General features: G+C 46.2%; 1 protein-coding gene and 1 long non-coding RNA gene across 7 annotated transcripts in view; one reads left to right on the plus strand and one right to left on the minus strand.

Moving 5' to 3' along the window:
* Positions 1 to 5,871, plus strand: part of CADM1 (cell adhesion molecule 1) — a 357,698-nt gene extending 351,827 nt beyond the window's left edge. For 5 of the 6 annotated variants that reach the window (XM_013969498.2, XM_018059752.1, XM_018059754.1 and 2 more), the window contains 2 exons: positions 693 to 824; positions 2,848 to 5,871. In XM_013969498.2, the coding sequence (XP_013824952.2) occupies positions 693 to 824; positions 2,848 to 2,966 (251 nt within the window). In that variant the 3' untranslated portion in view covers positions 2,967 to 5,871. The remainder of the gene's footprint in view (positions 1 to 692; positions 825 to 2,847) is intronic. The other variant, XM_018059755.1, reaches the window with a different exon arrangement.
* Positions 5,418 to 15,007, minus strand: LOC108637682. The gene is made up of 2 exons (XR_001919242.1): positions 10,626 to 15,007; positions 5,418 to 8,138 (listed from the first exon to the last, which is right to left on the minus strand). It is a non-coding gene; the product is annotated as an uncharacterized LOC108637682 (long non-coding RNA).

The following is a 15,595-nucleotide window of genomic DNA, read 5'->3' on the forward strand; positions in this document are numbered from 1 at the left end:
AGTGATGCTTATAAAGGAAAATTAATTGCATCGTGGAGTGTTAAATAAATAAAAGAAAAATCGTCTGTGGCAATGGACAATTATTCCTTGCTGTCTTTTTTTGAAATAGGTTTTTAGATTTTTAGACAGAGGCTTACTCCCTCATACATCCTAAATGTAGCAGGCATGTCACTTGTCTCTAGTCCCCTAATCCTTGTTTTATCTCTAGGCAGCTGGGGCTTTTGAGCTCCTTGCTTTTCCCATGCAAATGCCTAGTAGGGAATAAGTTGCGGGGCATCTCTAGAAAGATGCTCCAGCCGCCCTTCCACAGCTCCTGTAACTGCCTGAAGGTGCCTTTCTGAGCTCCCTTAAATAGTTAGGTCAGCCTCCTGCATAGGATCTGCAACTGGTTGCAGAGAGGGTGAACGCCAAGACCAGGCCAGGACTGGACAGACTCTGTTTCTTCTCTCTCTGCTACCTAAGCGTGTTCACGAGTGTTAGCATCCGAAGCCGCTTAGAATGAAATTGCCTTGAGGGGAGAACAGGTCAATTCAGCACTGGACAGGTCCCCTCGGTGGCACTCGATCCATCTCGACTATCCTGACTCCTCCGTTAATAAAGAAGGTGACCTCTGATCCTGGAGGCAGCGTCTCCACGGTTTCTGGTGTCTCCCAATAGACTCTACATCCCTATTCCTCTTCTGATCTCAACAGATTCTCGAGCAGGTGAAGAAGGCGCGATCAGGGCGGTGGATCACGCCGTGATTGGCGGCGTCGTGGCCGTGGTGGTGTTTGCCATGCTGTGTTTGCTCATCATTCTGGGGCGCTATTTTGCCAGACATAAAGGTAAGCCGGGGGCCTCCTGTAAGCTTGGGCAGCCAGGAGGCCTCGTGTCACCGTGGCCCCTGCCTTTGTGGGACTTGGCAAGCTTGTCCTTGAATAGGCAGTTTGGTTTCTGGGGCCACACAGCCTCTTTGATTCTTGGAACTGGGAAAGAAAAAAACAAAAATCTTAGCAGCCGCTGATTAGGAAGGACTCTGAGAGTTGATGAGTAGCACTCCTTGATTTGGATTTTTCTCTAAATAAAAAGCTTTATAGGTTTGTTATTCTACAATCCATCATCGGGGAAAGAGTAAAAAGTCTAAGGGGCTGATGTGTGAGGTGTGTCATGAACCCCAAAATGATAAACAGGGAAAAAGCACCCCCGTGACCTTCTGCTTTGCGGGAAACATGTGGGCTAGCCCTGTGCCCCAGCCCCCAACGCTGGATAAGCTGGTCACAGCGGCTGGAATACTTCCTTGGTTTGATGTGCCTTAAAAGCCACATAAATATGTATTTTTTAAATTATCAGTGCAATTGATTTAAATTGCCATTAATCATCACACTTATCAACCGTGCAGTCTGGATGGGCAATCATCTTTGCGAGCGCTCCTCCTCTCTACCCCACGCTGCTCTAAGCCTCTTCTCCCTCTCGGTAATTTATTCTTCCTTTTCTTTTTTGGCCCTGGTCTTTCTCGGGTATTTTTCTCAAGTGCTGAGCCGTGGGCTTCCAGGCCTTTCCTGTAGTATAAACTCAAGGTGCTGGGAGACTGCCGGATGGTAGACCTTGGGTTCAGGGTGGGTCCCCTGAGCACAGCAGTGGAGGTCCAAGGTGCTTGACAGTCACCTTTAGAATCCAAAGTGCCCATCTTGAGTGTAAAACAGTTCGTGGCCCTCCGTACTGGGGGCCCTTCTGTCCATGCCCATGCTCTCTATACACTCTGCCCACTCCCAAGAGGCAGTCTGTTTGGCAGAGAACTCCCAGCCTCTTGGTGTTAAGCTTGATAGAGCAGGAAGGTCAGGTGAGAAAGCAGGGCTGAAGTCTGCCCAATACTGCGAGTTTCTGGGAGGAGGGTATACTCTGCAGAGGAAAGAGGGACATGGGAGGACCATCCGACTGCCTGCCTTCTCGGATTTGTCACTCTGAAACGTGAAAGTTCAACAGCCTTTTCTTACTTAAGAAGCTTTGCAAGCACGATACCTAACGGGAGGAGGGTGATTATGGGCAGTGCCAGCTCTACCTATATTTCATACAGAGGTGCAACCCTTGTCTTTCTCCACGTAAACCGTTGGGACTTGCTGATAAAGAATGTCACCAACTCCGTGAATGTTCTGTCTATTGTCATTATAAAGTGGCTGTGCCAATTAGCAAATCCATGAATCTGGGTCCCGGCTAGAGTGACGTCAGAAGCAAGAATCACTTGTTTCTTAAGGCAGATCCCATGCCTTGCTTCCAGCTGATACAACATCAGATTATTTCTCGATCTGGAACCCCACTCTGCAATGGGCAGCAGAAGAAAAATCAAACCTACTTGTGCAGGTTCAAGCACACGCTCACTAATGGACAGGCGCCAGTGCTTCCTAAAGACAGGAGGCGAGGGTTCAGTAAACGATGTGAGATGACGGTAGAAAATCAGCAGGGCCCTAATTCATTTATTGGCTAATTGCTCTTCCTTGCTTTGGTCTTTAACCATGTACGTGCACATATCTGGCCATTGGTCCTGGGCGTTTACTGTCAGCAGCTCTCCAGCTTCCTGCATTTTTAGCTCCCACTCACGTCTTCTTCTGCTGACATCCTCTGGTCATAATCACGGCTCTAATGTCTCATTTGCTGAATTATATCGCAGCGGTTCAGTTGGAGTGGTGCCTTTGGAACCCCCGGATCCCCATTTGTCTCACCCACCTCGCTCTCTTCTTCCGATTGTTTTTTCCCCTCTGCTGCCTGCACACCACTTCGGCTGATGATGGCCATAAAGCAAGTTGCCATCTCTGTACCACTTTACACAGCGGCCATCAGACAGTCACGGTGCTTTACCCCTTCATCTTTCAGGTACATACTTCACTCATGAAGCCAAAGGAGCCGATGACGCAGCAGACGCAGACACAGCTATAATCAATGCAGAAGGAGGACAGAACAACTCTGAAGAAAAGAAAGAGTACTTCATCTAGATCAGCCCTTTTGTTTCAATGAGGTGTCCAACTGGCCCTATTTAGATGATAAAGAGACAGTGATATTGGAACTTGCGAGAAATTCGTGTGCTTTTTTATGAATGGGTGGAAAGGTGTGAGACTGGGAAGGCTTGGGATTTGCTGTGTAAAAAAAGAAAAAAATTGAAAAGAAATGTTCTTTGAAAAGTACGCTCTGCTGTTTGACACCTCTTTTTCTGATTGTTTGGTTTTTCAATTTTTATTTCTTCCTACCAAGTCAAACTTGGACGCTTGGATTTAGTTTGGATAGATTGCAGAAAATTCTGTGCCTTGTTTTTCGTTTGTTGGTTGCGTTCCTTCTTTTCTTTTCCCTCCCTCCTTTGTGTGAATTTATTTTTCCCAAAAAAATTTCTGGATTTTTTTTTTTTTTCCCCAAAAAAAATCTCCCGTTTTGGAATTTGCCTGCTGGGATTCCTTAGAACCTTTTGACCCTCCTTATTTTGTTATTGTTCCTTTCCTTTGTTTATTTTTGAAGCTTTCTGTTCAAAATTCAGTTTCATAAAAGGAGAACCAGCACAGTTTAGATTTCATAGTTCAGAATTTAGTGTATCCATAATGCATTCTTCTCTGTTGTCGTAAAGATTTGGGTGAACAAACCATGAGAACTCTTTGCTGCTGCCCATGTTTCGAATACTTTAGAGCAGTGAAGACTAGAAACTTAGACTGTGATCCAGAAACTGTTCTGTTTGCTGTGGAACTACATTACTGTACAGGGTTATCTGCAAGTGAGGTGTGTCACAATGAGATTGAAACTGTCTTTAATTCTGTATCTGTAGACGGCTCAGTATAGATAATACCCCATGCTGTCCAGAAAGGTTTGGGGCAGAAAGGGCTCCTCCTTTTTCAGTGCCCTAAACAGACCTGACAGGTGAGGTCTGTTCCTTTTATATAAGTGGACGAATTTGAGTTGCCACAGGAGGGGAAGTAGGGAGGGGGGAAAGATAGTTCTGCTCTGGTTATTTCTGTTCCAAATGATTCCATCCACCTTTCCCAATCGGCCTTACTTCTCACTAATTTGTAGGAAAAAGCAAGCCCATGTGGTGTGTGAATGACTGAATGAGACAGGTTTTTTATTTTTTCTTTTTCTTTTTTTTTTTTTCCTTTGTGCTTAGTTAGGAAGGCAGTGGGATGTGGCCTGCATGTACTGTATATTACAGATATTTGTCATGCTGGGATTTCCAACTCGAATCCGTGTGAAACTTTCATTCCTTACGATTTGGCTTGACAAAGGCAGGAGGTACAAAAGAAGGGTCCGTATTGTTCTCAGACCGGCCCGCCGTCCATCTCAGTTCTCGAAAGGTCAGAGCAGAGGTGGAAAAACAGCATGTAGGGGTTTTTCAGTTACTTAATCAAAACTCGGATGTGAGTGTTTTTATCTTTTTACCTTTCATACACTAGCCTTGGCCTCTTTCCTCAGCCTTAAGAACCATCTGCCAAAAAATTACTGATCCTCGCATGATGGCAGCCATAGTGCATAGCTACTAAAATAAGTTACCTTGAACATATCTTAGATGGGGAGCCTTGGGAAAAGGAAGCGGAGTCCAGTTACCATTGACATTTTTTTAAAGAAATGGGATTTTCATTGAAACGTCTAGGAAATCTAGAAGTAGTCCTAACGGACGAAAACTAACTCTTACCATATGCTTTGGTAAGGCTCCAGACTCCAGAATACAGTCCCTATGGAAAGATGGCATCAAAAAAAACAAAAAAAAAAAGATAGATCTATATATATATATAAATATATATTATATAACATTTTCAGTGAGTAATTTTGGATTTTGCAAGGTGCATTTTTACTATTGTTACATTATGTGGAAAACTTACGCTGATTTATTTAAGGGGAAAAAGTGTCAACTCTTTGTTATTTGAAAGCGTGTTTATTTTTGTCTTTATTTTAACCTTTGATAGAACCATTGCAATATGGGGGCCTTTTGGGAACGGACTGGTATGTAAAAGAAAATCCATATCGAGCAGCATTTTGTTTTCCCCTCTCCTATCCCTAGGCACTTAACCAAGACAAAAAGCCACAATGAACATCCCTTTTTCAATGAATTTTATAATGTGCAGCTCTATTCCGAGCCCTTAGCACCCATTCCGACCATAGTATAATCGTATCAAAGGGTGAGAACCATTTAGCATGTCGTTGAAAGGTTTTTTTCAGCTGTTCTTTTTAGGAAAAAAAAAAACAAAAACAACAACAAAAAAATAAGAAAAAAAAAACCCTCCCATCGCTCATCGAATTGGCATCTCATCTTCGGGGACCGCCCGTCTTTCTGTTTCGACACGTGTACAGTAGTGCAGTGCCCCGACGTGACTCTATGGCTTAAAATGTCGACATGTCTCAGGTTCATGTGTTTTGATTGGTGTTTTCCGTCTCAGGTAGATTGCAAAGTGTAGGCCCCACGCATTGGAAAAGTAATAATAATAATAATAATAATAAAACAAAGCAAAAACAGGAAATTATGGATTTTAGTTGTATATTGGTTTATGTATTTTTTTCTTAAGTATACAGTGCACTGTTTGAAATGTATTGTTGAGTATTACTTTGTACAGGTTGATCACTTTTTTTAGAGTGAAGAAAGAACAAACTTGTTTTTTGTGTTTTTTAAAGGAATATAAAATAATGAAGGATGTATAATTGATGCCAAATAAGCTTGTTCTTTAGTCACACCGACGTCTGACTTTTCCCTTTAGGCCAGTTCTGTTTTTAAGGTGTACATGAACGATGTGACGGTGTAAGAAATTCCATATCCATATGTTCCATTCGCATTTTGTATTGGTTCATGTATACCATTTTTACAAAAAAAAAAGAAAAAAAAATAAGTACTATAAAATATCTGTCTTCTTAATAAAAAAAGATTAATGTTACAAAGTGATCCTTTCATCTCATTATGGACTTCTTACGGACGCCTCAGCCTGGGAGAAGATGGGTCCCTGGTCCAACGTCCACCTTAGGACCGCGTGCAGGGCCGGAAACTCGGGCAGTAGATGCTCGGAGGCGCTGTTGGCCGGGCTTCTTGGAACCGCCTTCTTTTCCTCTGCTCATCCTTCCTGTTCTCGTTCTCTCCTCCCCTCTTAGCGGCCAGGTGGGCCAGGTGTCTGGCATCACGCAGGACCCAGTGATTTGTGCAGGCACGCCGGCTGCAATGGCAGGCCAGCGGGGAACGGCCCCTCCGGTGGATCCGTCTCCTGCCCCCACTCCCCCGTTTCCACCCACCACCCCACCCACTCCCCTGTGTTGGCTGCTCCACCTGTCTCTTCCTTTGGGATTTCGTGTCTTCACAATCATCCTTCCTTCTTCATTTCCAGTACTCTCTCCTTTAACAAAAAGACAAGGTCTGCAGAGGACGAGCCTGGCTGCCTGCGGGAGACCGTTCTCACTTGCTGTCTAGGCTGCCGGGGCCTCCAGGCCGGGTGGACCACCTGATTCGGTCTGTCACTTTCCCCATTGCCTTGCAGGCCCAGGCGACCGCACTGTATGGTGACTGATCTCTCAAATGCTCAGATCACACATGAGCGGCCCCAGACGGCCCTTTCCCACCGCTCACCCAGCTGTGGCTGAGTCCGCCCCCTTTTTCTCTCTTCAGGCAGGTGACGGGGAGAGCTCGGCGGTGGGAGAAAAGGTAAGCTCCAGAAAATCCAAATGAGGCTGTGGGCCTCATTTCAGCCTCTCCCATCCCAGCCTGGCCTCTCACCTGTCTCTGTAAAAATCAGCAAAGCAGACACGTGGTTATGGAGCTCCTGCTGCACGTTCAGCCTTGTGAGAAACACAGGGAAGCGTAAGGTTGGCCCTGCAGACTAACCGGGGCATCAGTGACAGCCACAGGAAAACATGAAATGGTCCCCAGCCATGGGGGAGGTATCCCAAGTATAAGGAGCCCAGAGAGTGCCAGGGGGATTTCTTGGAGAAGGAAAATCAGAGGAGGCTGGAGACTCAAGACAGTGTCCTAGAGGAGCTGGGACTCCAGCTGGACCTTTAAGGAAAGTTTAGTGAAAAGAGAAGTGAGTCCAAGGTACAGACAGCATTAAGCCCAGCCAGTCTGCTGATTCGCATGGGAAGAATAAAGCAAAATCAAGGCAGGCACGGAGGGTGGGATCAGTCTTGTGGGTGTTCTCAAAGTCCAGACAAGAGTTAAGATTCCAGAGGCCTCTCCTAGCCTCTGCCCCAGGGCAGGGAGCAGTGGGGAGCACTATCATCAGACTCTAAAAAGACCTGTAGTGACAGAGCCTAGAGATCAAGGGAGACGGGAGAGATCTAAGAGATGGCCTTGGTCCCTATCCCCACCTCATCATTTGTTAGCTGTGAAGCCTTGGGCGAGTTTCCCCACCTACCTGGCCTTGTTTTCCTGCTCTGTAAGGGAGGGGTCACCATTTTAAGAGAGAGAAGTCAGATTGGCTGGAAGGGCTTATTAGCGAATAATATGCCAGATGTGGTTACATGTTAGTCATAATACAGGATAGATGCAGATGGTGATTAAAGGTAGAAGGTTACCCAAGGATACCAAGATGCGGTTAGGGCTCAAGTGAAGGGAGCTATCTGGGCTCTTATGCATGTGGACACGCCATGCCCTTGTGAAGCTGGTCTTAGGACGTCCAAGGATCCCCTTGTCCCCACCACACACTAGTGTAGTTATTCCAGGCCACATGCCATATGGAATGTTTAGAGTCCCACACCCACTCCCCTTGTCTGTCACATGAGACTCCAGATGCAGCTGTGACCTGCAGAGAAGGGGGACCCAAGAAAGACCTTAACTGAACTGAGGCAAATGTGAGGTGGTGATTGAGTTCCAGGGGGTAGGCAAAGAAGCATGGTTGCCCGCAGCAACCTGTGTCAGCAGGAGCTTGATAAGTGGCCTGGTCCTTCCTTTGGTGTAAGAATGAAACGGTCCTCAGTTCCTCCAGAGAGTTTTCACAAATGTTTTGGCCAGCTTGTGTTCTCCAAATACATCAACTGGAACCCCCAGGTGCTATGTAGGTGTTAATTGGCGCAATCTTTAACTGTCCTCTGTCTACTTGCAATGTAATTCTTGCACTGCTGTGGACTTAACTCCATGGAAAAATGTTCCTTTGATTCTGCCATCCAGAGCCTTTAAACAACCAGGCAGTCGCCGTGCTACAGGTGGAAGGACCCTGCTAAAACAAAGGCATTTTGGTTTTATTATAAAATCATGCCTACTTAAGACCTTTTTTACACTCACACCCTTTTCTCAGGATACTAAGTACATGGCCCTTAGTCATGAAGAACTGGCAGCCAAATTCAGGGTGAAATTTGTGGCCGCAGCCGCACATATATAGTTGGGAAATATTTCCAGAATGAAGCACTTAGACGTCCTGACACACTGTACAAGCGAAGGGAAAGCGACTCTTGGCCGTCGTCCAAAAGAACTTGTGGGCAAATAAATTGAAGTCAGTCGTAGGCACGTAGTAGGCACTCAGCAAGTAGTAGATCATTACAGGGAGACAGCCAAGCATCCGATCGCCCGAATCTCACTTTCCACTTAGTCTGAACAGGTCACCAATTCTGTATTTCGATCTTGACATTTATAACTCCATCCTCCATATAGCAGCTTTCAGATTGGACTTGCAATAACGAGCCAGCCGGCCCTATTCAACCCATCATTCTCAAGGACCTACTGGAACAGCACATCTGTCCTTCCCAGTGGGGGATGACATTTTTGGAAACAGCTAAGCAAATCCTCTGGTGGAACAGCACATCTGTCCTTCCCAGTGGGGGATGACATTTTTGGAAACAGCTAAGCAAATCCTCTGGTGGCTCAGACGGTAAAGCGACTGTCTACAATGTAGGAGACCTGGGTTCGATCCCTGGGTTGGGAAGATCCCCTGGAGAAGGAAATGGCAATCCACTCCAGTACTATTGCCTGGAAAATCCCATGTACAGAGGAGCCTGGTAGGCTACAGTCCATGGGGTTCCCAAGAGTCGAACACGACTGAGCGACTTCACTTTAAGCAAACCCTCACCCTTGCCCACATATATTGTAAGGAGCCTTTAGAGTGAGGTATGCCATGTTGGAAAAATACACACCATAATCCCTGCCTTGTGCTCATCTCAAAATTGTGCCTCCAGTAAGAGCCACAGTATTCAATACCCCCATACCAACCCCTCCACCCCTCCCCCACCAACCACCCCCCTCCCCCAACACACCACGGGCCGGCAAGAGGGTGATAGGCACAAGAATAATGTGAGCACCCCAAAACTGAGACTTGAAATCAAGAATCATTCTAAAGTCTTTCAACCCTCAGTTTCCAGGCAGAATCTGTTTTGTTTTTTTGTGTTTTTATTTTTCCTTCCAAAGTGAACGTAGAATGTCTACTGCCCCTGGTGGTCAGTGCAGGAAATGCAACTGGAACCTTGAAATATTGAAATACGGAATTAATTCCAGCAAGGAACTTAAAATCTACTGCTTTTTCTCTTCACACATGTACACACCCACCCTCAATTCCCATTTTACTCCCTCCTAATCCTTGGAGGTGTTGAGCTGTGGGTGGTGATTCCGGGGAAAATGAAGACTGTCACTGAGGGTGAAATCAACGCAGGACTTCAGCTGCCCTCTAGACGTGCACTGCCCACAATCATATTTCAGACATGATCGTCTTAAATCTTCCTTAAGTGCTATCTTCTCAGGTTAATTAATCACCAGGCTTAAACTTGCTGTTACCAGCAGGAAGTCCATCCTGAAGTCAGCAATGTTACGATTGCATCTTCTAATACTGTTTATCCTGCATTAGTGTTTACTTAGGGGGAAAATTGATCCGTAATTGATATTTCAGTCTTCCAGAGCTGGTGTTGGAAGAGCCTAATGCAAGCCTTTAATAGCAAGCAAATATTTAAATCCCTTAATGGTTACTGAATATTGAAATGTGTGACTTTATTACTCTTTTTGGTTTGTTTTCTCTGTAGTTGTGTATTTCATCGTTTAAACTTGCAACGGATGCTGGCAGGCTCCAGTCTAGCTAATCCACAAAAGCTGTTTGCCCAGACACAGCAGCCCTGATTAAAAAGTATTGCTATGGAAGGAAGCCTTCTGCACCAATCAGACTCTGTTAGCTAGTGATGAAATTACTATCCATCTCTCTTTCTCTCTCTTTCTCTCCCTCTCTCTAGGCCTGTTTTCTCTAACCTCCTCTCCCAGAATAAAGTGATGGGGGCAGCTATAGTGTTGCAATTAGGAGCATGAATCTTTTATCGTTTGGACAAGGAAGGGAAAATGCCATTACTGTCAACTGAAATGTCCTACTTGGGTTTTTTTGCTCCTACTTCCCTGCCAAAGCCCATTGCTGCTGCTGAAAGTGTGTAACATTCACAGCTGTTCTTGATGGCTTGATTCTTAACACAGCCAGAAATGTAGCCCGGGAGATGCTTAAGACAGTTTATGGAAAATAATAGATTTCCTTGCAGAGACACCAATGCATCAAGAAGGGTTCTGAGTCACGCTAGACCCAGCCAAGATCACCAATTTTCTCCCTCTCTGGCTTCAGTAACAGTGCCTATTGCTTAAGAAAAAAAAAAAATCAGGCCCTCTTGAATCCTCTGTTTTCCTGATTGGTTTCTATCAGCACCCACAAGTCTCTGGCTACGGTGGCCTCTGTCTCACCACTCACCTCCAGCAGCCGTGAAATCTGACCAGAAGCAGAGCCTGCCGACGCGGAAAGGGAAGGATGCTGCAGAGCAGAGAAGAACTCCCGGGAGAGCCAGCCGCTCAGAGCTGAGACTAGGTGTACCCACAGAGCTCCAGAGACAGAGGTGGCCGTGTTGAAGGTCACGGCTACCATCCTAGTGTGAAGGTGGGGGTCCTTCCCTGCGTGGCACCCCCACGTGGCCATCAGGAATGCCAAGAAGTGGCATAGGTAGCTCTGCGAATTTCAGCCATCCAGCCCCATCACCACGCTGCCTCCCAGAGCCAACCCTTAGTTAGGAACCTCTGGGAGGAAAAGCCCTCCCTTGGGCTGGTCAAGAGGGAGTAGCTTCTCCTACACAAACATTTGGAAGGCTGCAAGGAGGAAACAGCAAACAGTGCGTCACAAGGTTGCAGCTTTCAGACTGTTCCTGCAAATGCATGTCCAAAGCCATGTGTCTCTTCTCCCCAGAGTGCCTCCCCAGTCGTGCCTGCAGGAAAGGTAGAGGCCATTGGCCAGCTCTGCCCCCCCCTTCCGCCTGAGGTGCAGCCACAAACACCCCCAGCCGGGTTGCCGCCTCTCTCCCACTGTTTTCATTCTCAGCTTCTCCTAAATGGAAACCATTAATCATACTAAATTGTGCAATGATTCCGTGATAGGGAGAATGCTGATGGCAAAAATCATTCTCCTTTGTTGTGCCAAGCAGGCAAGAGGCAGAAGGATTAGCTCGTTGCCCTGCCTGGCTCCTTGCAAATGCTGACCGTGTGTTTGCCCACGCAGCTGCCTCTGTGCACACAGCTTATTTTAGCACTGGTTCTAAGGCATCCAACTGTTGACAGAATATGAGGCGCCCAGCCACTTCTTCCTGATTCTGAGGACCACTAGTAAATTTGTGACTGTGGGCGCTCCCAGAAGTCTTTCCAGTCTCAACAGCCCTGCATCCAGGGGGAAGCATGCTGTGGGTCTCGTGGCAGGCTCAAGGTGGCCTCAGACAGGATGAGCTGGTGGGGTGAACTGTGCCCCCCACGCTCCTGCCAGCTGGGTTTCAGGAAGAAGCCAGGTGTGGGTGCCAAGGAGGGTTTTTTTTTTTTTGCCTTTCAGAATTTGATGCCTGCTTCGCTTTCGACAAGCCTCTTTGTAAGCCACCCCTTCTGAATTAGAATCATTTTCCAAAAGCTCTTAAGCTATGATTAATGCCAGGGCTGTTTTTTAACAATCATCCTGCCAGTCTTAAGCTGTAGTCATTTTCAATAATTTGGAGTGCTCAAAGGCAAGCCAGGAGTTTGTTGACAACAAAACCCATAAGAGCACAGCCAGGCAGCCACAAAAGATGGAAAAGCCAAGGGACCATTTGGGCTTAGCTGGCTTTCTGCTCCCAGAGTTTCACCACTAAAAGTTTGATTGAACGCTCACAATGCATTAAGGATCCAACTGTGAACATGGCTCGGTGAGAGGGCTGCCAGCCTGGCTTTTGTGCGAACAAATGAGCAGTGTGTTTGGAGGGCTCTTGGTTTATTTATGGACACGTGTGGTTCATTCACGCCGTCCCCAAACCAGAGAACCCTCGTTTGTCTTCCCTTTGCCAACATCAAAAATGGGGGAAAGAAACATGGTTGCTTTGCTCTGGGGCTGCATACTTGCTGTGAATGCTGAGCAAGTCCTGGGCCAGGATTGGGGAATCCGGTCCCGGCCTCTTCCCCAGCCGTGTGTATTAAACTAGCGTTCTCTTTTTACTCTTGGCAATTTCATGCTAGCAGATCCATCTGTTTGAAAGCCCACACCGAATCTGTGTCTCAAAATGTCCATGATCACAGAGCTACTTAGACTCAGCTTCCGATGGCACTTATTTCTAGCCCTTTACTTCCTGCGATAGCAAAGGGTCAGCTCTGGGTGATGGAGTTTAAGCCAATGAATTTTGGTGCGATTGATAGATGTCTGTGTCTCAATTCAACATGCTGTTACATAGGTTCCGTCGCTAGTCTGGGAGAATACAGACTTCTAGATACAGTTGGGAGCTTTCATGAGCTAACATCCAATAAACACCCTTCCCAACTATGAATCACAACTGGAGCCCCAGTCCAGCGTTCAACAGTCTTAGAGGTGCCCATCATGTTCCTTCTTCATCCCTGCTAGTTTCAAGCACCTTTCTTCTGAGGCCAAGTGGAAAGATCTCTAGCATTTGGCCTCTGGGCCATGTTTCTGTCTTGGCCAAGAATCCCCATAGAGAAACTCATAATCTGCTAGTGACTCTGCATCCCTGCTTGCCACACCTCTTAAAGAGTTTTGCTGGGGTTTCCTGACCGCTTTCCAAGGGCCCTACTGGGGCATGGCACCTGCCTGAGGGTCATCAGGTTTGGGGGAAATGAAAAGTCTCTCCTCCAAACCTGTTCCTTCTCTTACATCCCCTTTCTCAATGAATAACCAGAAACCTGGGAGTCATCCTTGAGTCCTCTCTTGCACTCATCTCCCACTTGCAACTGGTTACCAACCCCGCCCACTGTCCCCTAAATACGTCTCCAAGTGACCCACCTCACTATCTCCACGGCGCTGGCTGGCTCCAGGCCCTTTCCTCCAATGGTAGGAGTGCAATGGCCTCTTCCCTGGATCCCCGGTGCCTCAGCCCAAATCAGCCCTAACTGGAGTGCATGAGGCCCCTCCCCTGCTTGGAAACCATTCTTGGCTGACCTTAGACTGAAGAATAAGTCCAAGTGCTCATGATCTGCTATCAATTTAGTGTGATCCTTTTCAGCCCGCCCCGTGACCCTCCGTCTCCTCTCACACCCACTTTCCTACTTGCCCTCCTACCCCCCGCACCACACCTAACTTCCCCTCAGGTTCCGTCTCATTCCTGGTCACACCTCGGTGCCTTTGAACCTTCCAGGAGCATCTGCCTGCCTTAACCTCTCACGCTTACTTCAATTTGTGTCCTTATCACAGATCTGAGCTGTTTGTTTACCTTTCTGTCTCCCTCAATAAAACAGTAAATTCCTTGAGAGTAGAGGCTGTATCTGATCTGACTGGGTATCTCAGAAGCCAAGCACAGTATCTGGCCCTGTGTTCAATAAATTATTGAATAATCAGAGAGAGATTTTTTTTTTTTCTCATCTGTGGTTGGATTAGTCTTTCATCTATTCTTCTTTTTATTTTCCTGGAACTATCCTGGTAAAGCTTGCATTCTTTCTTTTTTCTAACCAACAGTTCTGTAGTTTTGAGGGCTCCCTCTGTCTGCTTTGTGAAATTTGTCCCCATGTGGTTTCGAGTCTGTTTCTTGCTGTCTTAATCAACATTGTTTTTCCCCCCCTCATCTCTCCCTTCCCCCCTCATCTCTCCCTTCTTCTAGCCCTCTGGGCTGTTTTAAGGTCAATACATATAGTGCCTATGTCTTATAAACATTTCAAGGGCCTGGAAAGAAAAAATATGAGCTCTAAAAGGCAGAGAAGCAAAGTGTAAAATCAAAATTATTAAATGTTTAATTAAATATCTACAAAGCCATAACATTATCAGCCAGCAAACTTCAACCAAACTCAACTGGTAAATAATCGTGAATAAATTGTATTCAGTGTGGGAATGTAATATATTTGGATTATAATATATTTGTGGGACAAAGCCTCCTTACAAAGAGGTCCTAGGGCCTGCAAAGGTTTTAAAACAGGCCCATCTCTCTATTTTTATTTTTTTCTTTTCCACTTTCTTCTTTTCCTCTCTCTCTTTCACCCTCTCCCATGCCCTTTCTCCCCTCCTCCTCTGAATCTCCCCTGCCAACCCTGGGTACACAGACCAGGTTCTGGAGGGAACCGACCAGAGAAAGATGAGACCTGCCAGGTGGGCTGAGAACAAGGGCTATGTGAGCCATCAGGCCCTCCTGGAAGGCTGACAGCTTGAAGAATCTGATGAATACACTCAGGAGCTCAGGTGGAAAGCCAGGCTGCCCCAAACAAGCATAGAACCCTATACATTTTCACTAGCAACTCCTTTTCCTGGCTTTAGCCCAACAGCAGTCTGTAAAGACCTTTGACCTGCACACCCAGCTTCCATTCTGTACAGCAAATTGTCAGCATGGACAACTTAGGCGTTGGAGGGCATGTGACTTCTCTGGTCTGCTGCTGTCTCCCGACTTTGGGGGCTTGTTTTGGCGTGTGTGGGAAGGCGTAGACTAGTGGACATGAGCTCTGACTGTGGGAGCCAGTATTCATGCCTACTCTTTCCAGCTGTCCCTCCGATTCAGCCCATGACCTTGGGCGAATCGCTTCCTCTGTGGGCCCTGCTCTCAGTTATAAAGAGCCTTCACCCCAAACTGTTTCCAGTTATTTGTTTGTGAAGTACTTTGACATCTCAGATCCAAAGCACGGCAAAAAAAAAAAAAAAAAAAAAAAAAAAACCTGCTGTCGTTACAGTGCATTTAAAATCCCAAATAAAATGTGTTATCAGTTCTTGAGTTGAAAATGAAAATGCTGTGATAATTGATGACTGATTCTGCTGCTGCTTTATGGTATCCTTGCCATGCTGAAACCATCCCTCTTTGGGCCATTTTTCTTTAAAAATAAATAAAGGTTCCTTTGCAAAGAATGGATTTCATTTAGTAAATAATTTTGACTTGTGTAATTACTTCTGTGACTTTTCCTAACAACTTGGCTTAGCCAAAAAAAAAAAGCCTCACCCTCCCGCCTTGGGTCCCCGGTGCTCCATAAAGTAATTGTGCAATTAGGAAGAAGTGGCTGGGGCATCACGTTTCTCTATATTTTAAGTTGGGAGTCTGACTTTGACTCCCCACTTGCTGGAGTGGGTGAGCCAGCCGGTTATTAAAAAAACAATTATGCTGTTAAAAAATCAGGAGCTCCACAAGTGAAGAGCATCGATTGGAGAGAGCTGGTCAGTTATCACCAGAAGGTCCTGACAACACACTAATAGGTTTTTCTGAAGATCCAATCAAATTTTCCAGGCAGAGGCTTGAGGTG

Source organism: Capra hircus, chromosome 15, assembly GCF_001704415.2.
Source record: "Capra hircus breed San Clemente chromosome 15, ASM170441v1, whole genome shotgun sequence".
Taxonomy (NCBI): Eukaryota; Metazoa; Chordata; class Mammalia; order Artiodactyla; family Bovidae; genus Capra; species Capra hircus.